The 25,736-nt window shown below is 38.7% G+C and overlaps 3 protein-coding genes and 1 long non-coding RNA gene across 6 annotated transcripts; 3 read left to right on the top strand and 1 right to left on the bottom strand.

Annotated features, from left to right (window-relative positions):
• Window positions 1-190: 190 nt before the first annotated feature.
• Window positions 191-5,551, top strand: LOC137244614 (uncharacterized). Of its 3 annotated transcripts, none has more exons than XR_010951129.1 (6): window positions 191-477; window positions 871-1,043; window positions 1,116-1,346; window positions 3,646-3,826; window positions 3,897-4,220; window positions 4,291-5,551. It is a non-coding gene; the product is annotated as an uncharacterized lncRNA (long non-coding RNA). The 3 variants fall into 3 exon arrangements; XR_010951130.1 differs by lacking the exon at window positions 191-477 and adding an exon at window positions 487-821; XR_010951128.1 differs by lacking the exon at window positions 191-477 and having other exon boundaries at window positions 487-1,043.
• Window positions 5,552-16,983: 11,432 nt separating this feature from the next.
• On the top strand, window positions 16,984-19,033 carry LOC137246782 (microtubule-associated protein RP/EB family member 2). Its single transcript, XM_067777793.1, has 4 exons — window positions 16,984-17,284; window positions 17,359-17,795; window positions 18,637-18,698; window positions 18,761-19,033. The coding sequence occupies exons 1-4, from the start codon at window positions 17,140-17,142 to the stop codon at window positions 18,882-18,884; spliced, it is 768 nt and encodes a 255-aa protein (XP_067633894.1). The 5' UTR covers window positions 16,984-17,139; the 3' UTR covers window positions 18,885-19,033.
• On the bottom strand, window positions 18,909-20,281 carry LOC137246781 (coiled-coil domain-containing protein 130 homolog). The gene is made up of 2 exons (XM_067777792.1): window positions 19,607-20,281; window positions 18,909-19,542 (listed from the first exon to the last, which is right to left on the bottom strand). Exons 1-2 carry the CDS (start codon window positions 20,177-20,179, stop codon window positions 19,036-19,038), a joined length of 1,080 nt encoding a protein of 359 aa, XP_067633893.1. The 5' UTR covers window positions 20,180-20,281; the 3' UTR covers window positions 18,909-19,035.
• A 1,234-nt stretch (window positions 20,282-21,515) lies between these two features.
• On the top strand, window positions 21,516-25,462 carry MetRS (methionyl-tRNA synthetase 1). Its single transcript, XM_067773844.1, has 9 exons — window positions 21,516-21,731; window positions 21,907-22,028; window positions 22,100-22,731; window positions 22,794-22,997; window positions 23,055-23,159; window positions 23,215-23,848; window positions 23,912-24,429; window positions 24,489-24,915; window positions 24,978-25,462. The coding sequence occupies exons 1-9, from the start codon at window positions 21,629-21,631 to the stop codon at window positions 25,125-25,127; spliced, it is 2,895 nt and encodes a 964-aa protein (XP_067629945.1). The 5' UTR covers window positions 21,516-21,628; the 3' UTR covers window positions 25,128-25,462.
• The last annotated feature ends 274 nt before the right edge of the window (window positions 25,463-25,736 follow it).

Below are 25,736 nucleotides of genomic sequence, written 5' to 3'. Positions count from 1 at the left end.
GAACTGCTATACGGATCAGAAATTGAACCAGATAAATATCAGGATCACAACGTTGTTGTTGCATTTGCATGTTAAATTTCTATCCGTATCTCGCTCAAGTCTCAATGGAACGTAACTATTGTAAACTTTACCAACCCTACAAGACGGAGGTAACCAGTTCACCAACACATTCAAAGCTTTTTTCGCTCTCCACTAACACATCGACGTTTCATGCTGTCATCGTTCATTAATTATTCCGGAAAACATTGAAACGCAAAAAAATATAAATTGTTTACAACGAAAAATATCTTGTGCTTTTAGTTGTGACATGTGACGGAAATTAAAAATGTTGTTGCAGAGAACACCTTTTTGCGTTGGCGACCTTCGCCCAAAATAACATTAAGTTAATTTGAGTTGTGACATGTGATGGAAATTAAAGATATTGCTGCAGAGACCATCTTTTTGCGTTGGCGGCCTGCGCCCAAAATAATATTTAGGGTAGCGTTTTACAAGACGGTACACCACCTAATTTAAAAATATAAAATAATAATAAAAACGGAGCTCGAGGCGCGCCTTTTGATTCCACGTTTGATAATTTTTGATAAAAATTGGGTGGTGCACCGTCTTTTAAATCTTTACCATATTAAGTTGTATAGAATCGACGGGATGGCCTATAAGGTTTTATGTCAACTAAATCGCTCCCGATATGGTCGGGCTAGTACCTTAATGGTTCCCGGAACGTACCCGATCTGCATCCGGCAAAGGACCAACAAAGTCGATAACGGGGAGTGTCCTTATCGCTACAACAACAACATTATTTACTTTCTGATTTTCATTCATACGTATGTGCATTTAAAAAATAATAAAAAAAATGTTATATTATTCTAATAGATAGCATCTCCGCCGGGTTGCGATTCAGCTCAGAATATGCCAAAATCAGAGGAAATCTACAAAAACAAGGTACTTTACAACAACATGCTTTGGAATACGGTACCAAACTGGTTGGATGTGTTTCCCTAAAAAAGGGTGGAACTACGCATCTTGGTTTTCCAGTATTTGCTTCGGTAATTTATATTGATTTGTAGTGATTAAAAATTGCAATAGTAGATAATGTAATGTGAATTAAAACTGAATAGGTAGCCGGAGCAAAAAAGGCAACTGATCGGCATGCAACTGTTATTTATGTTGCGGCACCGGGAGCTGCTTCTGCTATCGTAGTAGCATTAGAAGCAGAAATTTCTTTGATTTTTTGCATCACCAAAGGTGTGCCATAACATGATAGGGTTCGCGTTAAGCACGCTCTCTTAAGGCAAAAAAAATCGCGTCTAGTCAGGCCCGATTGTCCAGGAATCATCGCACCAGAAAGGGTAAGTGAATTGGCTACCATATTAAATATATAAGCAAAATGTATGAATTTTTTAGTGATAATTTGTCATGCTTTTGTTGATAATCAACTGAAGAATGCAAATACGACAGAGTTCGAAGTTGATGTGAAAACCAATTAATTTTTTTAATTAGCGTTTGGAGAGAAAAATACATATGTATGTATGCATAGAACTGCATAGAAGGGGAGGAAAAATTAATTATAATCAGTAGATTTGCAAGATTTTTGTCATTTTCCCTGCATCGCAGTTGTCATTACATTGCGTTAAGAGAGGACATCAACACCTTACTACCCACATCCAGTTAAAATTATTGTAAATTTTGCTCTTTTCATCACTGTTTTAAAACGTGGAAAATTATATATCGAGCATTCCATTGAGAATGGTACATTTTAGCAGACTTTCGCATTGCCGGCATTATTAATATTCAATCCCTAGAAGGTTTAATGTAGTCATATCAATAGTTCCCGAGATGGTGGGGCTAGTACCACAATGGTGCTTGTTACCGGAACGTAGATAGATAGATCATTTATTGAGGATTGCACAGTGACTTGCACATCTCCTTCACAGCACCTCATCCTGGCCGACTTCCTTGATGAACCCCAGCAGTGTTCTTTGCTTGAGGGATTAAATGTGGGAATGCTCTGGCCATGGTGAGCCCATAAACTTAGCCCTACGTCTTGAAATTGCGCCGTAATCTAGAAGGATATGGTCCACCGTCTGCTGATCTATCACATCTGTATGTGTTGTTCGATACTATACCCAGCTTTTGCATGTGACTGTTCAGTCTACAGTGTCTTGTAAGAATAGACGTTGGGGTTCTTAGGTAATCTTTTTGAGAGGCCTATTAATGCCCTATATCGAGTTGTGCTGTAACCCCCTAACAGTAACTTAGATTGACTCAGGCCTGGCATATTGCGCCAGTGTTCTCTCTTTTCCCTCCCTTCTGCTAGTAAATGCCCCTCAGGGATCTGTTCTAGGTCCAACTCTTTGGAATGCGATGTATGGCGGGGTGCTAGAAATCGACCTTCCCGGAGGCACGGAAATTGTCGGCTATGCAGATGATATTGTCGTAGTAGCAGTGGCCAAGAAACTTGATCTGCTCCAAGCATTATGTAATGACGCCGTGGGAGGAATAAAGGAGTGGTTGACGAACACGGGGCTGGAGATGGCTAGCAATAAGACAGAAGTGGTTCTGATGAGCTCAAAGCGGACTGTGGATGAGTTGGTCCTAACCATAGGAGATTATCAAATAAATTCAAAGCCCTCCTTGAAATATCTAGGAGTAATCATTGACTCAAAACTAACTTTTAGGGAGCACTTCAGGGCGGTGTGGGACAAAGTTTCTAGAGTTAGTGGAACCCTAACGCGAATAATGCCCAACATCGGCGGCCCAAGCGAAGCTACCCGTCAGCTATTATCCAACGTAACCAGCTCTATAATATTATATGCAGCACCAGTATGGCACAGATCTAAAATGGTCCACCAAAAAGATATACTAGCAGCCTACCGCATTACTGCTATACGAATAGCATGTGCTGTTCCGACGACGCGATCCATGTTTTATCCAGGAAAATCCCAGTAGATCTACTTTCAGGTGAAATGGCCGATCTGTATGCCATTGGATTCAGCCGACCATCTGAAGATGCTAAGAAAAGCGCAAGGTCACGAACAATAGTTAGGTGGCGAGAACGGTGGGAAGATTCGAGAAAAGAGCACTAGACCTTCATGCTAGTCCGGAATATAGCGGAATGGTACGAGCGAAAACACGGCAAACTAAATTACCATCTCACACAGATATTGAGCGGGCACGGTGGCTTCAAGGAATATCTAAATAAGCGTGGGATAGAGGAGGATCCTTTCTGTCCAAGCTGTCCGTCCGAATTGGAAAGCGCAGAACATGTAATATTTCACTGTCCTCGTTTTCACGGCGAAGGACTGTCTGTAAACAGAGTTTTTGGAGAGGAACCTTCCATTAGGAATTTAGTTCCACGAATTTGCGGACACATAGATTGTTGGATTGCTGTGAGCAAGATGGCCTTTATAGTAATGACGAAATTGATGATGCATGCCGAAAGGGAGCGCAGAGAAATGCGCATACGAAGTAGTGGCGACTAAATCGCCTTTGAAGTTACTTTACCAGGTCCTGATTCTAGTTATCTGAAATTTCTCTTGTGCCTTTGGAAAAGAGCTATGTGTGGAGCCCTATTTATGGAACACTTTTCTGCTTATATTAAAAACTTTTAATCTATTCTTACTGATATGACTTTCTTTTTCATTCTAGGTAATTTGATTTTGACGATGTGAGGATAGAAATATCCCAAATATTCCAGCTGTGGCTGTAAGAACATACATTTGCTCAAATTAGAAGAAAACTACACGGTTGAGCACATCCAGTATCTACGTTTATACAAGGAGGAACACCACACTACTTTCACGGGGATGTAGCCACCGATCACGTTGTTGTAAGAGCTTATTTTAAATATGTTATTCATAAACACTGATTCTAATATTTTGTTTTGGTTTTTACTTTAGAGTCAACCTGTTATATAAGCGATGTCAGCTATGCCTGTAACTTAAGCGCCTTCAGATGTAATAGTTACCGCGGACGCGGTCACAGGAGTGGTTCACTACGTGGGGATTACACTAATCAAGGACTTTCAATATCGGAAGGTTTTCCAGCACCATAACACACCAACAATATGTGCAATCACCCGAATAAATTGTACAACAAACGTTAACACCACATCATCAGCCAGCAGCAACAACAAGAATCGCAACAAGTTGAAACTTCTAATCAATTAATGACTAGTCAACCACTATCCTGCACTCCAGGATGTAGCCGCCAATCACGTTGTTGTAAGAGCTTACTTTACACATGTTATTCATTAACACTGATTCTAATATTTTGTTTTGGTTTTTACTTTAGAGTCAACCGGTTATGTAAGCGATGTCAACTATGCCTGTAACTTAAGGGCCTTCAAATGTAATAGTTACCGGGGACGCAGCCGTGGGAGTAGTTCACTACGTGGAGATTACACTAATCAACGACTTTCAATATCGGAAGGCTTTCCAGCACCATAACAACACCAACAATAAATTTTGTACAACAGACGTTAACACCACATCAGCAGCCAGCAGCAACAACAAGAATCGCAACAAGTTGAAACTTCTAATCAATTAATGACAAGTGAACCACCAACATATTCGCAATATGCGCATCCATCAACAGCAACATATGTCGCCAACTTTGCAACACAAAATCCAATGCTTCATCCAGCGTCAGCTGCATAAAAAGCCACTGGTACATCGTTATATGTTTCACATATGCAACATATGTATGCGAATGCACTTGAGGTGTGCAATTATAAGTGGTCCATTTGTTTATTCGCCCGAATATCAATATATACCAGGTGAAGATAGCCAACGCCATTCTACTTTATGCATCGTCTAGAGAAGCTAGAACATTTACAATTTAAAAATTGTGGGATTTTCATACAGCTACACCAAGCTTCAACAAATTATTGGACCATGAGATTTCTCATATGCCCAATAGTCAGTATTTAAAATGTAAATTATGCCATTGGGACTAAAGCACATTCAAGTATGAATTTTAGTATACATGCACAACACGCTGAAACAATTGATGTAACAACGAAAAGTCTAGAATTAACTGTTTGTCCATATTGTAATCAAGAACTTGCATCACAATGGTACCTACGCAAACACAGGAACATGAGAAAACAATGGATAAAAGAACATCTTTTTTCGAATGTGGTGAAGAATTTAGAACAAATACAAGTTTACGTGTGCATGTTTATGAAAAGTTTGCTCGTTGTACACTACAAGATCTGAACGGAAATATCCTCAGAGTATGGTTACACCTATGTGGCATCTACAAGTTATTTATAATGACGAAATGAATTACAGTGCTTATTTGGATTGTGGTGATGCTCCTGACATGCTGCGTATATTCCGCTACGTCTGATCTTACTATACCTACCAAACTAATATGACTCTGTAAACTGATAATGAGCAACACCACCACCGCATGAATAGTGTATTTATATAGTTTATGAATATAAAAATGCAAATATGTAAATATTACTAGAATAATAGGACATGATTTTAAATGTAAAAATTATTTTAAACATGCATTATTTATGAATTAAATATTATTTAAACAAAAAGGACGCGTTTCATTCATATAAAAAGCGAATTGACAGAAGGTAACCGATACGGGTAACCGATAGGTCAGTTACCCGTGTTGTTGTTGTTGTATATGTTTTGGTTAGCGATAACGAAAACATAACTGATGAAGTAACTTAAAAATGTAAATAACATCGAGCGAGAAGGAATGTCGAAAACACAATAGGTAAGAGCGAGAGAGTGAGTCACACGTACACTATTTTGAGAGAGCGCATGCGTTACCTTTTTCACGACAGCAATGTAAAAGTCATTAAGACGATAATTGGTGAACAAGTTATTGGTGACGATTAAGTAATCGAATAGGGAACGGGTACCTGTCTTGTAGGGAAGTAGCGCAACTAACAGCTGACCGCTCAAAATTAGCGCACTCACAAAAACATCACTAATGGCCATATTACGGAAATCTTTAGGGAAATTCAAGTTAACCCATTTTCTCCCGATACTAGATTCCGTGAAGGAAATCGCATGAAATTTTGTGTGGTTGCTATTATAGGACTACTGAACGCTATTACAAGTTTTTAGGCTGATAGGCCTCCTGGATGCGACAGGAGAGACTGTTGCGAAAACGCAACATTGGGAGAAATGCTGCAAAATGTGATGCACTTAAATAATCAAATAAATTCAGAACTCTAGACAATAATGCTTCTAAAAATGTCTTTAGTAGAAGTAATTTATTTTATAAAGTTAAAAATATTTTTATTTGGTAATAATTAACCTTATTACAATTAACATAGCTTTTTATTGCCAATTTGCTTTGATATTCATCGAAACATATTTTTTTTTTGCTTTTTTTGCATTCATTACCAGTTTACGAATGGGACATAGCACATCTTTTAAGCTGGAGTCATTGGTGCCGTATGTTGTATCGCTGTATCCGTATCCCCAACGTAATCAGCTGTTTATCGTTACGACGGTAAACCAAAACCCAATTGGTTGGCTACGATACGGTTACGACCTTAGCGGCACCAATAATCGATTGCATTGATTCTCATAAGGTTGGTCGAATCAGCTGTTAAAAGGTTACCGATAAAACACCAATGTCTCCAGCTTTACGTTTGTTGCCTGGAGGTTTCCATACTTAATGATCACGAACATTAGTTCGAGGAAGATGGACTGGTCTACGAGTATCTGCTTCTTCAACGTCTAATGTATCACTGTTTTCTCGAGAAACTTCTTCTTCGCAATGTAAAAGCTTATATCATGCCATTTCCGTTTTAAAAGCAATTTGAGACATAGAACGAGTACCCAAGCAGGTTAGGGGGCTTAGAATATACCCGCGGCAGGTATGCCTATCGTACGAGGCGACTAAAATACCAAATTGATTCAAGGGGTTGTGTGGTGCGACCCTCTAAAGGGGTTGACAGCGCAACATATAGCTTTTCCAACCCAATTGTCAAACTCACCTACCCGTGGCGAATCATATTTCATTAACAGCCGCGGCTCTGGTGACCCAAGTTCCTCATGGAAGTAGTGGTGGGGAGGGCGGGATGGTCTAAAAGGTTTAATGTGGTCATATAAATCTTTCCCGAGATGGTCGGGCCAGTACCTTAATGGTGCTTTGTTACCGGAACGTACAGGATATATATCCTGCAAAGTGTCTTTATCGTTAATACAAGAACAACAACCACATAGGATAAGTTCCTTCTGATTTCCTAACCACGGAAAGAATTTTCCGTGCATAAAAAATTATACTGTTCAGTGAATTATCATGTAGATCTACTTCCCCCATATGTTGATTATAGTCATTTATAAGTCCAGGTTGTCTAACAGTAACGAAAACGTCGAACCGTACCTAAGATTCAATGCTTCAATTTGAGGGCGGATTTTAGCAAATCGGTCTGTAGCATCAATATCCATTAAATATAAAACTCTTTTTATCAATTGAAAGTCATTGCGTGATAATGATTACAACTATAGGTACACCAAGTGTTTGCTATGTACTCCAATATGGTTCAACCTGGGGGGTACTTTATGATGGATGAAACGATACATCTGCTGTTTAGTAACATCTGTGACGATATTATTCTGATAATATGTTTGTATTCGCGAAGAGCATTTCCATAATGTCTTTGTCAAAAAATTTTATAAAGGTTGTTTTTCAACCTGTTTGAAAAATAAAGTAATAAATAAATAGAAACAAAAAATTTACACCCAATCATAGATGCAACGATGTTGTTTTTTAGCGGTTGAACTGTTGTTTTATCAGGCGATGCGAATTTAAAATCAATACGTTTCGTTTTCTTCCATTTGAGTGCACCAAGATCTTTTTCTGCAATATGCTTGGTGTTTTTTCCAGAACAAGATGGTCCATCGTCAGGTGTTTCAGATAAACATGGTAGCGGTGACCCAAAATCTTCCACATCTAATTCAACCTCGACTTCTACCTCTCCACAAAAAAAAAACTAAATACCCACAATATTTACCAAAACGATGAAAAAGTTCTCCTAGGTGTCTTTCCTTAAATTTTCCTTAGTGCCGAATGCATGTTGTTGTAGCATTCTAGAATGGCATAGTTTTAGCCAGCGTTGTTATTTCATATTTTCTTGTAAAAAAACTTGAAATAAAACTATATTAATTTTTTTTATTTTTACACAAACAACAACATAAAAAAATCATTATTTTTTAGACCTTTTTCAAAAATGTGCTAAATCGAAACAAAACCAAGGTAATAAAAATTTAGGCCATATTTATAAATCAGATTCAGATTTTATTGTAAAGTCGAAACACTTGCAAACACTATTTATTTCATAATAGTTTTAAAGTCTCGAAGTTGCTGTTGTGAAAACGCAACAGCAGTAGAAAATGGGTTAAATTTTTAAACAGACATACAATGTTATAATTTTGGGATAATTGCAGTAACTGAAAGAAAATGTTTGCTTAAACTCAACTATTTAATTATTTTTTCTAAATGTATCTTTAATATTGATACAATGATTGAAGGTCTATTAATCCAATGCAACTCTGCTCTTCCTACTTTTCTTCATTCCACTCCATTCGAGTGCCTTCTTTCACTGAATTCAAGTGGCCTTCCACCCTATTCGCAACAAACCCTAAATTTAAGCTGCCAAACTATATAGTAAACAATGATGAAATGAGTCATTTCGGATATGTGATTTGTATGAGGAAATGCGTCGCATTTTCAATTTTTCGAACAAAGTGGGGAACAAGTGCAGAATACATACATTTGTAAAAAAAAAAAATAAAAAATCGAACTTTATAGAGATTTGTATGCTGATTCTAACGGTATATTTCTTTTTTGGTGCAAATGAAAGGTTTGGGGGTAATTCCATGTCAAAAGGCGAAATTATGAATTTTTCAAATCAAAATATCTGCGAAACTAGTGAATGGATTTCAAAAATAACTTACAAAAATACCTTTCATCTGATGTATATATATCTTTAACTTTCCTAGTCTTTATTTACCAAAAATTTTAAAAGGCTCTTTTTTGGAGGAAATTTTTTAAATTTTATTTTTTTCAAAAAAGGCTTAACTTAAACTATCTAAAACTAGTCTTATCTATTCCTACATTAAACACGGCTTCCTTTTAACCTAGTTAGCTTAGTCTACAAAGTTTAAACATATATATTAAATTAGATTTCTTATAACCTAGTGTACTTAGTCTACAAATTATTATTAAAAATAGCCCTTAGCCGATCTAAAACCGGCTACTCCATGCACAGTAATTCTCCGTAGAACACCCTTCGATCCAACACCGGCTGCGCCATGCACAGTAATTCTGCGTAGTACACCCTTCTGCGTAGGCGGCCTTCGCCGCACTTTAAAAAAATAACCCTTAGCCGATCCAACACCGGCTACGCTATGCACAGTAATTCTGCGTAGAACACCTTTAAAAAAATTACCTTTAACCGATCCGACACCGGCGACAAGAAAACTAAAAAAAAAACTCACCTCCAAACAAACGCGTCAATGTTCTGGGCGCATTCGACCAATTTCATTTCATGACCCTCTGCACATAAATGTGTACCTTCATAAGGCACCAAACCCCACTCCTGAAGAGCTGCTAGTGCATCTCTTGTTAATGGACCACTTTCGTTACAACCGAAGATTTAAAAAATTTTTAATAAGTTTAAGTTATCCATGTTATTACGCACAATTAAATTCCACTTTTGATAATAACGGGCTCTTTACAGTTATTAAAAGCTTTACTCTAGAGTAGCCAAGAAAATACAAAACAATCAACATAAGAGTTATAAGGTAATATCAGCTCCTTTACGAATGCAAAATTTTAAATAGTGTAACGAATTTTCTGCAAATCCTCTTATTTGCAATCCTCTGCTAAGTTCGAATCACTAAACTGTTGAATAAATAACTCCAATATTGAATGATGGAAAAATGGCCTTTATTAAGTACTTCACAATAACACTCAAACTGTGCAACGAATAGCTTAATAACCAAACTGATATCTTAAAGGAAACTGACTTTCAAAATAATAGTGCTATTGCTCGCTAGATATCGTCTTACTCGTAACTGCTTGACAATTCAAATCAAACTGAATTCCTTCTTACTCGCTGGCGCCGCTTTTATAGTTTACGCTGCATACTTCTAGGCTCTTCGATTTCCAGAAGTTACTAGTTGTTTCGGCTACAAAATCGCCAGCCACAACTACGTGCACAAATTATTGCTCTCTCTTGTGACAACTCAGATAAGGTATATGCATGTGTTTGTAGTTTACAGTCTCCCGCACACACATAAGCGTATAAGTAAATTCATCGGTGTGTGACATCTCATCTCTCGCTGCCTTGTATGTAAATGTTGCTCGTCGGAATGTGTACATATGTGTAGACGCAATTATTGATTCGTTTATGTAGATACATAATGATTGAATTATTGATGTGCATTCACGTCACTGCTTAGATCGGCTTAGAGCTGGCAGCACTCCTTAGTTTTGCTAATATTCGTAACACTGCCCTCCACCTAAGTCTGATCGTCCCGATCAGACAAATCTCTCGATCTAAACGCTGCTAATCTCTCCAAATGAACCACTTTCATTTTGGTTCGTGGTTTGGTAGTGGTTTGTATGCGGTACACTACATCGTTGATCCGTTTTACAACTTTGTATGGGCCTTCCCAGTTACACTGCAATTTCGGGGACAACCCTTTTTTTCGTTGTGGGTTGTATAGCAGCACCAAATCTCCTTCCTGAAACCCTTCCGAATTAATTGCTTTATCGTACCTCGCTTTCATCTTGTCACTCATAATCTTTGCTCGTTGCCTTACCAGATCGTGTATCTCTCTCAGCTCTTCTTCTAAGACATCAGTGGATTTCTTGACATTCCTCTCCGCATCGGCATCTATCCCATACTTCAAATCAGCTGGCAGTCGAAGGTCATTGCCAAAAATTACCTTTGCGGGAGTTTGGCCCGTTGTGTCATGTACTGCCGATCGGTAGGCCATCAAGAATAATGATATGTGTGTATCCCAGTCCTTATGGTACTTGTCGACTACTTTCCTTAAATGCTCCTCCAATGTTCTATTGAAACGTTCCACCATACCATCGGACTGAGGATGCAATGCAGTTGTCCGTGTTTTTCGAATGCCCAACTTCTTGCACAGTTCTTGGAACACAGCTGATTCAAAATTCCTGCCTTGGTCAGAATGTAACTCCATTGGTACACCATACCTTGCAACCCATTCGTTTTTAACCACTTCTGCTACTGTTTCTGCTTCTTGGTTTGGGATTGGGTATACCTCTGGCCATTTACTGAAATAATCCATAACCACCAGTACGTATTTGTTTCCGCGGTTGCTAGTAGGAAATGGACCTGCGACATCCATGGCGATTCTTTCATATGGTGCACCTGAAATATACTGCTTCATCTGGCCACGACTTCGGGTTTTGGGCCCTTTCGCTCTGTTGCATACCTCGCAATTGGCAATCCACTCGGTGACCGACTGACGGCAACCAACCCAATAGAATCTCTGCTTAATTTTCTCGAGTGTCTTCGTGATTCCAAGATGGCCTCCACTTGGACCATTGTGCAACTCGCTGAGCACGTCAGGAATCCTCTTTCTGGGAACAACTATAAGTTTCTTCTTGCACTGACCATCCTCACTCTCCCATACTCGATGCAAGCAACCGGATATCAATTCCAAACTGTTCCACTGTGCCCAATATGACTTCGCAATGGGACTCTCTGCTGACATATCCTCTCTGCTTGGTCTTTCGTTTCGTTCGAGCCCTTGCATAACATGTGACAGACCTGTATCTTCTAGCTGACACTTTCTTAGTTGTTCCTTGTCCCATTCATCCGTACACGTTATAGTCATTAGCCGGACATCTATAATGTCTTCTTTAGCCTCGGCCTTTGAACAGTGCTTGCATTCCAAACTACATGGCCTTCGTGACATTGCATCGGCATTTCCATGGGTACTACCTTTTCGATGCTCAATGGAAAAGTCATAGCTTTGAAGTCGCTCGATCCACCGTGCCAATTGTCCTTCCGGATTACGGAACTGCAGAAGCCATTTCAATGCTGCGTGATCTGTCCTGACATGGAATCGCTGGCCGTAGAGGTATTTGTGAAAATGTTTAATGCACTCTACCAATGCCAACAGCTCTCTCCGCGTAACACAGTAGTTCCTCTCTGGTTTTCCAATCGAACGGCTGTAATATGCAACTACCTTCTCCTGTCCATCGACCAGTTGTGATAAAACGCCTCCTATAGCATATCCACTTGAATCTGTATCTAGAATAAATGTTGCTCCTGGAATCGGATATGCTAACATTGGGGCAGTGCACAAACGCTCCTTCAATGTTTGGAAAGCCACTTCTTGCTCCTTCTTCCATTCAAAAGCTTTGTTTTTTCTTGTAAGCTCATGGAGGCTATGGGCTACGCTGGAAAAATTTGGTACAAATCGGCGGTAATATGTGCACAGCCCAAGAAAACTTCTCAATTCATGTAGATTCTGTGGTCTTGGCCAATCCTGTACAGCCTCTATTTTTTCGTTCGCAGTGCAGATGCCCTCTGTCGTTACCTTGTGACCCAAATAATTGACTTCCTTTTTAAACAGCGCACACTTTTTGGGACTTAACTTCAGACCAGCGCCAGCTATTCTATGGAAAACTTCCTCCAAGTTCTTAAGATGTTCATCAAAGTTCTTGCCCAATACGATGATGTCGTCCAGGTACACCAAGCATGTTTTCCAATGTAGTCCTTTCAGTACCTGGTCCATGAGTCTCTCAAAAGTAGCTGGTGCATTACAAAGTCCAAAAGGCATCACTGTAAATTGCCAAAGACCATCACCGACACTGAAGGCTGTTTTCTCTTTATCTTCCTCCTTCACCTCCACTTGCCAGTAGCCGCTTTTCAAGTCCAGCGTGGAAAACCATTTCGTACCAGATAGCGAGTCCAGAGTGTCGTCAATTCTTGGCAATGGGTAGCTATCCTTTTTCGTTACGTCATTCAACTTCCGGTAGTCCACGCAAAACCTCATTTTTCCATCCTTTTTTTTTACAAGTGCTACCGGTGAGCTCCATGGACTAGCTGATGGTTCGATGACGCCGCTGTCGTTCATTTCTTGAATGATTTGACTCACAACTTCCCGCTTCGCCAGTGGAACACTACGTGGAGCTTGACGGATCGGTCTCGCATCTCCAGTGTCAATTTGATGTTTCACAACGTTGGTGCGGCCTGGTTTAGAATCATCCTGGTCAAATATGTTCGCGTACTTTAGGAGCAGTTGTTTTGCCTTACTCTGATATGCTTCCTCTAGTCCCTGCATCCATGCCGTGATGTCATTTGAAAGATCAGTATTACTAGCTGAAACGTGTTCCTGGAGCTGTTCACAGTTAATAACCACTTCAGCCTCTTGGCATCTTCCCAAAATAGCTCCTTTAGTCAGTTTGAGTGGTGACTTGAACTCATTGAGTACTCTTACCGGAATACGTCCATCTTGTTTTGTCATAGCCAGGGTTTTTCCTACAAGTATGTTTAGTGCTGATTTGTTTGCTGCTTCGACAACCCACAATTTGTTTGTCCCACAATCTCCATCAACCTTTGCCCAGATGACTGCTTCGGATTTTGGTGGTATTTGCTGACTCTCTTCCACCAGCACTCGTTTACTGCTGTAGCCTCTCTCGTAGCCGAAATTAAGTGGTACATCCATGTTTTTATATCGCATCGTCTTGCTTTGCATGTCGATCTTGATGCCCTGGTCGATTAAGAAGTCCACTCCAATTATGATTTCATCAACAATTTCTGCCACTATAAAATTGTGTACTACCATGACGTTCCCAATTGCGACTTCACATTCTACTTCTCCAATTACCTGGGTGTCCTCTCCCGTGGCTGTACGTAATCTTGCTCCAAGCAATGGTCTTATCTTTTTGTTGACTAAATCCGCTCGAATGATGGAATGAGATGCACCCGTATCTACAGTCAATAACCGTTCCTTTCCGTCCACATGTCCTCCAACAGTAAGGTTGCTCGATCTTCTTCCAATCTGCGAGATAGAGATTATGGGGCATTCAATTGCGGGAGCCAGCTGTCGCCCCTTGCGGCTGACTCGATTTAGTTTAACGATTGAGTGGTCTTGGATATTTGCTCATCACCTTCTGCTCTGCGTTTACGACCACCCACATTGTTGGAGCTATTGGGACCGCTGCTGCAATGTCGTGCAATATGACCTGGGTTGCCGCACTTGAAACATTTAATAACTCCGGCATTTTTCTGTTGTGATCCCTTCAGTGCTTCCAAAATAGTGTCTACCCAATCTGGTCTTTCCACTTCTACACGATGAGCTTTGTATGCTGGTTTACTCAATAGTGAGGCCGTTTCCTGAGTCAATGCATGTGATACCGTTTCAGAAAATGTCAGCTTTGGGTTTGCGTATGTAGCTCGCTTCGTTTCCACGTCCCGTATGCCATTTATGAAACTCTGGATTTTTACCCTTTCAGTGTATTCCACGGGTGCGTCCGCATTTGCAAGATGAGCCAATCTTTCAATATCTGAAGCAAACTCCTGCAATGTTTTATTTGCTTTTTGGTAGCGGTTTTGCAACTCAATTTGGAATATCTGTTTCCTATGCTCGCTTCCGTAACGTCTCTCTAAAGCGCTCATCAATGTTTCGTAGTGGTTCCGCTCGTACTCTGGGATGGTCTGTAAGATTTCCGCGGCAGGCCCTTTCAGTGCCACGAACAGAGCTGCAACTTTATCTTCAGCATTCCATTGGTTCACTGCTGCGGTCTTCTCAAACTGTAGCTTAAAGACCTGAAAAGGAACAGAACCGTCAAAGGATGGTGTCTTTACCTTTGGATTACTCGCTGAAACAGCTGGGCGGTTTAGTTGTAACTGCTCCATACGACCTTTTAACGCTTCTATTTCGGCATCAATTTTGTCCTCGAGTTGTAAAATTTTTGCATCCTGCTCTTCCAGTTTCACAAAGAGCTGCGCTGATACCTGTTCCGAAATTTGTGCCGACATTTCAGATATACGTGCCTCTTGCGCTTCCAGTTGAGATGCCAAATATGTCTTCTGTTCTTCCATCTTGGATGTTATACGTGTCTCCTGCGATTCTAGTTGTGATGCCATATATGTCTTCTGTTCTTCCATCTTGGATGTTATACGGTTCTCCTGCGATTCCATATATGTCTGCTGTTCTGCCAGTTGAGATGACACTGTCGATGTTTGAGCAGATATTGCAGCTAAAATCATGTTCAAGTCTGTACTGGTAACCGTCTGCGATGTTTCGTTCTTCTCTTCAATTTTTGTTGTCTCCTCGCCATCAAGATGAAAGACATGCTCTTCCACATCAATTCCTTCTGCTTCCATTGCTTCTCGTAGCCGTGCCTGAAGTTCGAGTTTAACGCCGCTTGTATTCAATCCACGGCTCTCCAACTCCTTCTTCAGTTGCGGGATCTTCAATTCACTTAACTTTGCCATGTCCTTGTTGTCCTCTAGAATTTATTCAACAATTCCTCTTCTGACACCAATTGTAACGAATTTTCTGCAAATCCTCTTATTTGCAATCCTCTGCTAAGTTCGAATCACTAAACTGTTGAATAAATAACTCCAATATTGAATGATGGAAAAATGGCCTTTATTAAGTACTTCACAATAACACTCAAACTGTGCAACGAATAGCTTAATAACCAAACTGATATCTTAAAGGAAACTGACTTTCAAAATAATAGTGCTATTGCTCGCTAGATATCGTCTTACTCGTAACTGCTTGACAATTCAAATCAAACTGAATTCCTTCTTACTCGCTGGCGCCGCTTTTATAGTTTACGCTGCATACTTCTAGGCTCTTCGATTTCCAGAAGTTACTAGTTGTTTCGGCTACAAAATCGCCAGCCACAACTACGTGCACAAATTATTGCTCTCTCTTGTGACAACTCAGATAAGGTATATGCATGTGTTTGTAGTTTACAGTCTCCCGCACACACATAAGCGTATAAGTAAATTCATCGGTGTGTGACATCTCATCTCTCGCTGCCTTGTATGTAAATGTTGCTCGTCGGAATGTGTACATATGTGTAGACGCAATTATTGATTCGTTTATGTAGATACATAATGATTGAATTATTGATGTGCATTCACGTCACTGCTTAGATCGGCTTAGAGCTGGCAGCACTCCTTAGTTTTGCTAATATTCGTAACAATAGTTTACCTTTAACGTATATTTTAGCAAAAAAAATTAGCAATGCTATACATTATGTATTTTTGCAATTAATTAATACAATGCATAAACCCATACATACATAAATAACATCATATATATACCTACATCAATAAAAATAATTTAACTCATATGACACCTTCTTTGTTTTTCGCCCCTAAATAATCAAGTTATACCTTCTAATATAAAGATATATATACCAAATTAAAGGTAATAAAATTATCTCCAACACGATAGTATTAAAGTATTTTGTCAATAACAAATTTTTTCGACTTATTATTCGATTTACGATAAGTTAGCAATCATTTTCCCATAAAAAAATAATGTTATAAAAGAAATTTCTTCTAATTATAGATGTTTTATATATCAAACAAAACCTTGTTTTAAAAGCTATCTAAATACATTACAGATGCCAAGATTGACTCAATAGTTTCAAAGATATTTTGTTTTAAAAAAATGTAAAATTTACCTTTTGACGTGGAATTAACCCTACAGTTATTATCTGCACCAAAAAAAAATTATACGGTTGAACTCACCATAAACACCACTACCGATGCTCATATAAATTTTTGTAATTTGACAAGTGTATGTATTCTGCACTTAAGCCCAAAGTGAAGCTTTTGGGGCAGTGTAAACGTGATATTAGCCAACACATAAGCAAAGATCACACGCACTCAAGAATTCCTGTATGATTTTCGATTATCCTTTTAGAAACTCATAGAAACTTTCATAGAAGACTGGGGTATAATAGATAACATATATCCTACTGTCTACCCAAAAGTCATCATGTAGGGATAGGAATTGAGTAAGCAAAAAAAATGTCTGGCAGCTTAGTTAACCTTTAGCGCCAAAGTCATCCCGTTACGTTTTTACAAAAAATTAAAATATATGCTAAAATTGTGTAAGCACGCGCGATAATATATTTTAAATGACAACTCCAGCAATGCCCGATTTAAAAACACCGGTGGCCCTAACACACTGCTCCTCTGAGAAAATATCACGTCATGAGATGCTGCGCTGGGTAAATACCACCGTGCAGGGCGAATACACAAAAATAGAGCAGCTATGTTCAGGTATGGTCAGCGATTAGTCCAATAATCGATAAGCAAAGACTTTTATATAAAGTTTAAATTCGGAATACTTTTAGGTGTCGCTTATTGCCAAATGATGGAGTTGCTCTTCCCCCAGTCGGTTGGTGTGAAAAAAATCAAAGTCAACGCAAAATTGGAGCACGAGTTTTTGCATAATCTCAAACTTTTCCAAATGGCTTTCACTCGCATTAACTATGAGAAATCGGTGCCAATCGAACGCCTGATAAAGGGACGATTCCAAGATAATTTCGAATTCTTGCAATGGTTTAAAAAGTTTTATGATGTACATGCCGAGTGTAAAGAAAACTTGAAAGTTCCAGTATTACAAAAACAAACGCAACGTACCACCAAGCCATTTAGAAAAGAGCCAGCTGAAGAGATTGCAACATTTACACCACCAACAGCAAATTCAACTCAAATTAATGCGGATGAAAAAAGCACGCCACTAACTTTGCAAAAACTACAAGAGACTCGCAGTAAGCTGACGAAAGAGGTTTGTACTGTATAACACAATTTTAAAAGTCCAAGCACTGGCACTACTTCTATAATAAAGTGTATTGCTCTTTATTTGGCGAGATACGCAGGTCTGTATCACACGAGTATTTGTAACGGCGCCGGGAGAGTGGTATAGCTTGCTGGGTAGCATTGCGACTAGTCGTTAACGACTACCACGAAGATCCCGATATTGATAGATCTTGAAGAAGGCTTTGTGCCCATAGACGAGGTCCGCAGGAGGCCCTTGGGCGGGATAGAATAGATGGACAGATAGGTTCAATATTAGCAAAGGACCATCAACATTAAGGCATCGAGCCCCGGGAATCCCGAGACACCCGATCCATTTTGCAATCCCGAAATCTCTGGACTCTATTAAAATCGCAGGATCGCTGCATCTCATACTGCAAATTTAAAAAACTTGAACTGATGAATGATTTTGATTGTTTTTATTTTTGCAAGACCCAATTTTATATCACCCTTCGTTAGACGTTACGTTTTTAAAACATTGAACTGTATAAACATTTATGATTCAACTACTCTGGTGCATTTACGTTATATCGTTATTTTTGAATCAAAATTCAAAAATAACAATCTGAGTAATCCCGGGATTTTAAATCGCGAAATCTCGGGCTTCCAAAAGGTTCTTCGGATTTCGATGCCTTAATTAACATCGATAGCACTCCCCAAAATCTTCCGATTGCCTAGATGGTTCAATGCGGCCATATTAAATCGTTCCTAAGATGAATTATATAATAGTTATTGGAATACAGAGTAACACCAAATAAATTAAGGATTTTATATTACTTGTATTACACTTCATCACTTTTTTTATTTTATAGACTGCTTTGCTGTTAAACGAACGAAATTTCTATTACAAGAAACTTATTGAGGTGGAAAAAATGTAAGTCGACCTAACTCCAAATTGATGTATTTCACTAACTAGTATGTTTTTTTCCAAAAAAGTTTAAAACAATTTACGGATCATGACGAACTGTGTGAACGCATTTTGGCCATATTATATGCTGGTGATAATGATGCCCAAGACAATGGTAATAATGCGTCTGGCTGCGAGTCAGCAGAATTGTAATTGAAAGCTAAAAGCTTGCGTCCATGTCCTTAATACATATATTTTGTAATCAAATTATGTCTTAAAAATACTGTACACTATATCAATGCAATTTTTGTTTTTGTATTTCATTGTTACTTTACGATTAAAATCTTTTATTTTGCCTGTAATTTCAATTGCTATTATCTGTTTCGCTAGCACTATCATAATCACATACTAAAGCCAAACTTTTTGGTAAATCCACCAAAGAAGCTTCCACCGTTTTAAGATTATTGTTGTGTTCTATTTTCGTAGCTGTGCTACATGACTGCGAAGAACTTTTGGTGATATTCTCTTCGGGACAATTTTCATTTTCCGAGGAGCTTGTTGCCGTTACTGTTGAAGTGGTTTCGTTTTTCTTTTTAATGCCCAAATCGACAAATTGTAGATGTGTATTCAAAACTTTTTGACGTTTAAGTCCACCGAATGTGGTTTTGGTGGCACCTGGTAGCGCCGGTTTCATTAAAATATCTAAACGTTTTTCTGCTTCCCGGTCTTGTGCCGATTTGCTTTGTAGCATCATTAACGCGGCCATTTGCTTATCTTGTGCGATTTCGGGTAGGAGTGCTATATCAAGACCAGTCCTTGCCAACAATTTGTCATCGAGTTCCTTCTGTGCTTTTAGTTCTTTCTTCTTTGTCTGAAAGCGATCATTGAATATAATTGTTAAGTTTCTTAAAATTACAACAATCTGAAAACCTTACTCGAAACTCTGCTCGCAAACGACAATTTGCCTCATAATTATCATTCCAAACATTGCGATTACGATCGACAAGTCGCTCTAATATCGGTTTAGCGTCTTCGCCGGTTTTAACATCTTTTGCCAAGTGTTCCAGCTTGTACATGGGATCATCGAACAGCCGCTTTTGAGCTTCCTTCGTCTCCGGCACAATCTGCTCATTATTAAGCGGGTCCCAACGATTTTCCTGCCGTCTCGCACCAGACAGTATCACATAATCCAGATTGCCGGGATCCGTCTGTATTTCAAAGTGATTATCGCAAAGATGACATTTCATACGAAACTTATAAATAGGTGTGGAATAATACATTCCTGTTTTGGTCTTTTCCGCATTGTAACGCACACCCATTCCAATATGGTTCTTGCATCCATCACACCAGATATTGTATGGCATTTCAAAACGAATGATGATGATGCCCAGATGAATCTTTCGGGCGCGCTCACGCAAGGCATGAGTGCCACGAAATTTATTTAAACCTCCTTTCTTCGGATCATAATCCGGAGGATAGTATTTGTTCTGACCCTTACGTTCACCCATGTCTAACTCAAAGTATCAGCAAGTGTATAAAAATCTAAGTTTTAGGAAATTACGATTGAACGACCTCGCGAAATTCAACAACGATCAGCTGATTTCATACAGTTGCGATTACAAAATAAACATCATTGTTGAACTAAAATGTAGACTCGTTTCATCGGCAATTTTCTTTTCATACAATTTTTTACATCAACGCTGTTGGCGCTCCCTATTGTGCTTTCTATTCCCGTTAACTTTTATCAATTTTTCTTTTAAGCAAGTGTGAAATAAAAAATGGCATACAAGCAGAGAGAGGAAGAGGTACTCTTTCCCCCTCTTCTCACCCCCTCCGCCTATGTCGCAACACATAACTAAGAGGAATATATTTGGGATACCAAAAAATTGGTGGAAAAGTAATAGGAGGAGAGGGAGGGATAAAGTAGAGGTCGTAAGAAAAGAGAGAAGTTGAATATTAAAGAAGAGAAAAAATAATAGGGTTCGAAGTAGGAAGAGGAAGTATTGAGCAGTAGAAGAAGACAGAAAGAGAGAGTAACAGGGATAAATTAATCACTAAGTGTAGCGTCTTTCAGGAACCATTCAGAAATAATTAAAAAATAGCTCCAGATCGATTAGTGTGGGATCCATAATATATGCGCGCAGAACCTCTTTCTGCATTTTTAGCTTTCGGGAGCTCTTGTGGCCACGGAACATCTTTCTTTCGACAGAAGTTAAACGCTCAATACACTTTTTCGCCCTTGTAAGAAAAAGTTCAAGTTGTTCAAGTTAGTTGTTTTTAAAGCATTTGCCATTGCTTGAAATTCCTGGTGCTTAGTCATAATAAAAAAAAAAATTGGTTTTAAATTTAGTTGCAGCTTTTTTGACAGAAGCTAATAGAAAATTATGTCCAAAAGCTGCAACTAAATTTAAAACCTATTGGCGCATAATCATAGTCAAAATAAAATAGTTTTTAAATTTAGTTTCAGCTCTTTTGACAGATAGCTCATAGAAAATAATGTCAAAAAGCTGCAACTAAATTTAAAATCTATTTTATTTTGACTATGAAGAGCCTGTTTTTCCGCTAAAAGTATTCAAAAATTTAAATACTTCTGTGGCGTTGCTTATATTTGACGCTTTAAAATCTCCATAAGATAAGAATGAAACGCCTTGACGACATGTTCGCTTTGAAGCGACGGAAGCTTTTTTGTAAATCCGGCGATTTGCTGGTTTTTATTGAAAAAACGTTCTATTATCGCCAGCCTTAAAATTAAAAAAAAAGCAGCCCTCTGTTAAATTCGTGAGAAATGTGATCTGGCGTGAAATTAAAAGTGCAACACTGGAAGCAAACAGCTGTCAAATTGTGTCAATTGCAAAGTCGTGGCAATCAACTTCCAATTGGTTTCTTACAGCAAAGAAATACCTGGTGCTTTTGCCGTTTTGGATAATAAAACCTATTCATTGGATACAAAAATAAATATGAAGGTCTATACAAACGATGGAAATCCTTTTGGGTTTAAGTTACAGTTGTTGGCCAAATTCGCCAAATGTCCTGTGGAAGTAATCAAAGTCACTATAAATGGTAAGCGTAGTTGTAACCAAAACTAGACTTGCTAAGTGCCACTAACGCTTTGGGCAAGTTATTCATTAGAAATGTATTAAAAAATGGGTGTTGTATACTTTGTTATAATAAAATCTGATGCAATAAAATTAAAAAAAAATGATGCAATACTCTTCTGCACTTTCTATCAACAAAGATCCCGCCTGTAAAGAATTTATGTTTCTGCCTACTGTGGTGATGGAAAACGGATTGAAACTATTTTCCACGGATGCTGTGGCCAAGTATCTTTTCCCAGATGAAGGCACACTACGTGATGAGGTATATATTTACTCTACAATATAGTACAATTGTACGTCTTAATTGTTCAAAGTAACTGTTTTATTGTACAGTGGTTAGAGTGGTCGAGCTTGAAGCTGGCGCCAGCTTTAGCGCGATATTTATCTGTGGGACACAAAACCAACACAGATGATATTACCGTATTAAATTTGTTAGTTAAGAGATTGGACGACAGCTTAGCAGAAACACCGTTTATAGCTGGTGATAAATTAACAGCAGCTGATATTTCCGTATGGGCGCTACTCGCACCTGGGCGTACATTGAAGAGTGCTCAAAGTATAGAACATCTTAAGGCATGGCACCTCAAAATTTCTGTACTACCTGAAGTGCAAGCAGTATTGGGTGAAACTCCGTTATCTACCTTGACTTACACATCGCTTCAACAGTCTAATCGTTACGGTGGACTCAGTCATATTACCTTAAATTTACAAACGACATCTGAGTCCGAGAAGTTGTTAGTCGATGGGAGCAGTAATTTAGCAGACACAGTTACAGAAGACGAGCTAATCAATGCTCGCAACAGTTTTGTCCTTGTCGAAATACTAGAACGTAAGGAACCACGTACGGTGTTACCAAAACCAAACGAAAGAAACATACTGGTCACTTCGGCTTTACCCTACGTAAACAATGTACCACATTTGGGGAACATTATAGGATGCGTGCTTTCCGCTGATATTTTTGCACGGTAAGTGGAAATAAAAGTATAAAGTGCAAACAATAATGCTGCATTTAACTATATCATTGCAGATATTCTCGTGCAGCAGGTTACAATACTCTTTATATAAGTGGGACTGATGAATATGGCACAGCGACAGAGAATAAGGCACTTGCTGAGAATCTTACACCGAAACAAGTTTGTGACAAATACTTTGATCTGCATAATTCCATTTACCGCTGGTTCGGTATCGGATTTGATTTCTTTGGACGAACATCATCGCCACATCAAACTGAGTAAGACTGATTTAAGCTTAAAGCAAACTATGTAAGATAAATACATTTTCATTAAAGAATCGTGCAAGAGGCTTTTAATGATGTGTATAAGAATGGCTACATTTTTACTGAAAGCGTTGAACAGCTGCTTTGTGTTAAGTGTGATCGATTTCTAGCTGATAGGTGAGTAAAAGAATAGTAAACAATAGCAAAAAATTACTTTATCCCTGCTTAACAGATTTGTAGAAGGCGCCTGCCCTCATCCTGGTTGTGGTTATGAAGACGCGCGTGGTGATCAATGCGATAAATGTGGAAAGCTGGTGAACGCCACGGAACTGATACGCCCACGCTGTAAAGTTTGTAATACTGCACCTGTACTACGTTCTTCCGATCAATTGTTTCTTGATTTACCCAAAATTGAACCGAAATTGCGCGCTTGGCTGGAAAGTTCTGATATGGGCTGGACGAACAACGCTCGCGTTATCGCGCGTTCATGGTTGCGTGAAGGCCTAAAGCCACGTTGTATCACACGCGATCTGAAATGGGGTATACCCGTGCCGTTAGCCGGTTTTGAAAAGAAAGTATTTTATGTTTGGTTCGATGCTCCATATGGTTACATCTCAATGACAAAACACTATACGAGTGAATATAAACAGTGGTGGATACCCGCCAAAAATGTAAATGTCGAACTTTTTCAATTTATGGCCAAGGATAATGTACCTTTTCACTCGGTGGTATTTCCTTCGTCATTGTTGGCAACCAATAAAGGTCACACGACTGTTACAAATATTATGGCGACAGAATATTTGAACTATGAAGATGGTAAATTTAGTAAGAGCCGAGGCATTGGAGTATTTGGTAATGATGCACAGGTATTCGAAAGTTTTCCATATTTAATCTAAGCTAACGGTATTTATCTTATTAAAATCTCATAGGAGACGGGTATACCTTCAGATATATGGCGCTTCTATCTTGCTTCTGCACGTCCCGAAGGTCAGGACTCTAGTTTCAGTTGGAATGATTTGGCTGCACGTAATAATTCAGATTTGCTAAACAACCTCGGAAACTTTGTAAATCGTGCTTTAGTATTTTGTGAAAAAAACTTTAATAGCGTCATACCTGTGATGACTCTGACGAAAGATGAGCACTCATTGTTGGCACTTATAAATCGCGAAGTACGAGGCTACATAAATTCACTAGAAAAGGCAAAACTACGTGATGGAATTCGCCATATGCTATCCATTTCACGACATGGCAATGGGTATATGCAAGCGCAACAGCCATGGGTCCTCCTTAAGGGAACTGACGACCAAAAGGCACGTGCTGCCACCATCATTGGAGTTTGTGCAAATATTTCTGCTTTATTAGCGAACCTTATGTTCCCATATATGCCAACCACTGCACGTGCACTTTTTACTCAACTCAATAGTAAGCAAACCCTGCTGGCTCCTGAGTAAGTAACTGTATGCCGTGTAAGTTTTATCGAAATAAAATTTTGATTTATTGTTTTAGTAAACCCTTCATCAATATTTTGCTACCAGCTGGCCATAAAATTGGTAAACCTGTACCACTGTTTACAAAATTAGAGCAAAGCTTCATTGACGAATTAAAAAAGAAATTTGGTGGTGTCCAGGATCAAGTTAAAGACAACAAACATAGTGCTAAACCAACAAATACAGTTGTGAAGTCTGCCCCACTTACTAATGGCATGCAAACAGTTGCTCAACTTGAGGAAGCAGTGCGTCTACAAGGCGAGAAAGTACGTCAGCTAAAATCGTCCACAAAAGACAAAGGTGTTTGGCAGCCAGAAGTTAATATGCTGTTGGATCTTAAGAAACAACTAACCAATGCGCAAGCTGCTCCACCAACAAATGCGTTATCGCAAACAGTGGTCAACGATGAAAGAATCAAAGAATTGGAAGATCATATAACACAGCAAGTGAGTAAGGAATGAAGTTTAGAAGACAAGCGCTGTCATTATGCTTATTATATGTTTTTTAGGGAGAAAAAGTGCGTAAATTAAAAGCTGCAGGCGACGCTAGTGTGTGGAAGCCCGAAGTTGAATTTCTATTGCAACTGAAAAAAGAGCTATTCACACTCACTGGTGCATCAGACCCTACTACGCAAGGAAAAAATAAAAAGAAGAAGTAGACATTCAGTTATACAGTGTCATTAATGCTGAAATACAATTTGTAACTAAATTTGTATCTCATTATTTTAGCTGCATATATTCGACAAATATAAATTATCTTCTCCGTTCATCTGATATAGATTTATTCGCGCTCACCCGAATGTTATTTTAACATTAAATTACGCTTTAGATTGAAGGCTAAACGACTCAAAATGGTTGCTTTCTTTTGATATTCTTAATTTTATTGCTTACTTATTTATTGAATTGTGTTGGTTATATAAAGAATGTGATGTACTAAAATATTGGCTTATGCTATTGTTCACAGTATATTAAAATAAAATATTATTTAAAGTCATATTATCGCATCGGATCATAATAAATAAAATTGTGTTGTTAGCCATACACTGAATGATTCTCTCAAATTCAAGCTTAATCATCATGATCGCTCTCTCGAAAAAATGCAAAATGACCAATGACGGCGTGGGCTTTACCTACCTAACACATATTTTCAATCTGTCGCTTTTCTCAGTTATTTCTCAGAAATGGAAACAGGCAAGGTAGTATCACTACTGAAACCTGGAAAAATAATGAAATAGGTTTATATCGTTCATCTCTCTCCTATCGCTGGT

Source organism: Eurosta solidaginis, chromosome 3 (genome assembly GCF_040869045.1).
Source record: "Eurosta solidaginis isolate ZX-2024a chromosome 3, ASM4086904v1, whole genome shotgun sequence".
In the NCBI taxonomy this organism is placed as follows: Eukaryota; Metazoa; Arthropoda; class Insecta; order Diptera; family Tephritidae; genus Eurosta; species Eurosta solidaginis.
Note: the sequence above shows the minus strand (reverse complement) of the source record. Positions and strands in the feature narration are given on the sequence as shown.

Bases quoted from the DNA above. Each gene is read 5' to 3' on its own strand.
- LOC137246782 (XM_067777793.1), top strand. From the start codon at position 17,140: ATGACAACTCCAGCAATGCCCGATTTAAAAACACCGGTGGCCCTAACA. The intron at 17,285-17,358 runs GTATGGTCAGCG...GAATACTTTTAG, and splicing joins AATAGAGCAGCTATGTTCAG to GTGTCGCTTATTGCCAAATG. The intron at 18,699-18,760 runs GTAAGTCGACCT...TTTCCAAAAAAG, and splicing joins CTTATTGAGGTGGAAAAAAT to TTTAAAACAATTTACGGATC.
- LOC137246781 (XM_067777792.1), bottom strand. From the start codon at position 20,179: ATGGGTGAACGTAAGGGTCAGAACAAATACTATCCTCCGGATTATGAT. The intron at 19,543-19,606 runs GTAAGGTTTTCA...GATCGCTTTCAG, and splicing joins GTTTGCGAGCAGAGTTTCGA to ACAAAGAAGAAAGAACTAAA.
- MetRS (XM_067773844.1), top strand. From the start codon at position 21,629: ATGAAGGTCTATACAAACGATGGAAATCCTTTTGGGTTTAAGTTACAG. The intron at 24,430-24,488 runs GTAAGTAACTGT...TTATTGTTTTAG, and splicing joins CAAACCCTGCTGGCTCCTGA to TAAACCCTTCATCAATATTT. The intron at 24,916-24,977 runs GTGAGTAAGGAA...TATGTTTTTTAG, and splicing joins AAGATCATATAACACAGCAA to GGAGAAAAAGTGCGTAAATT.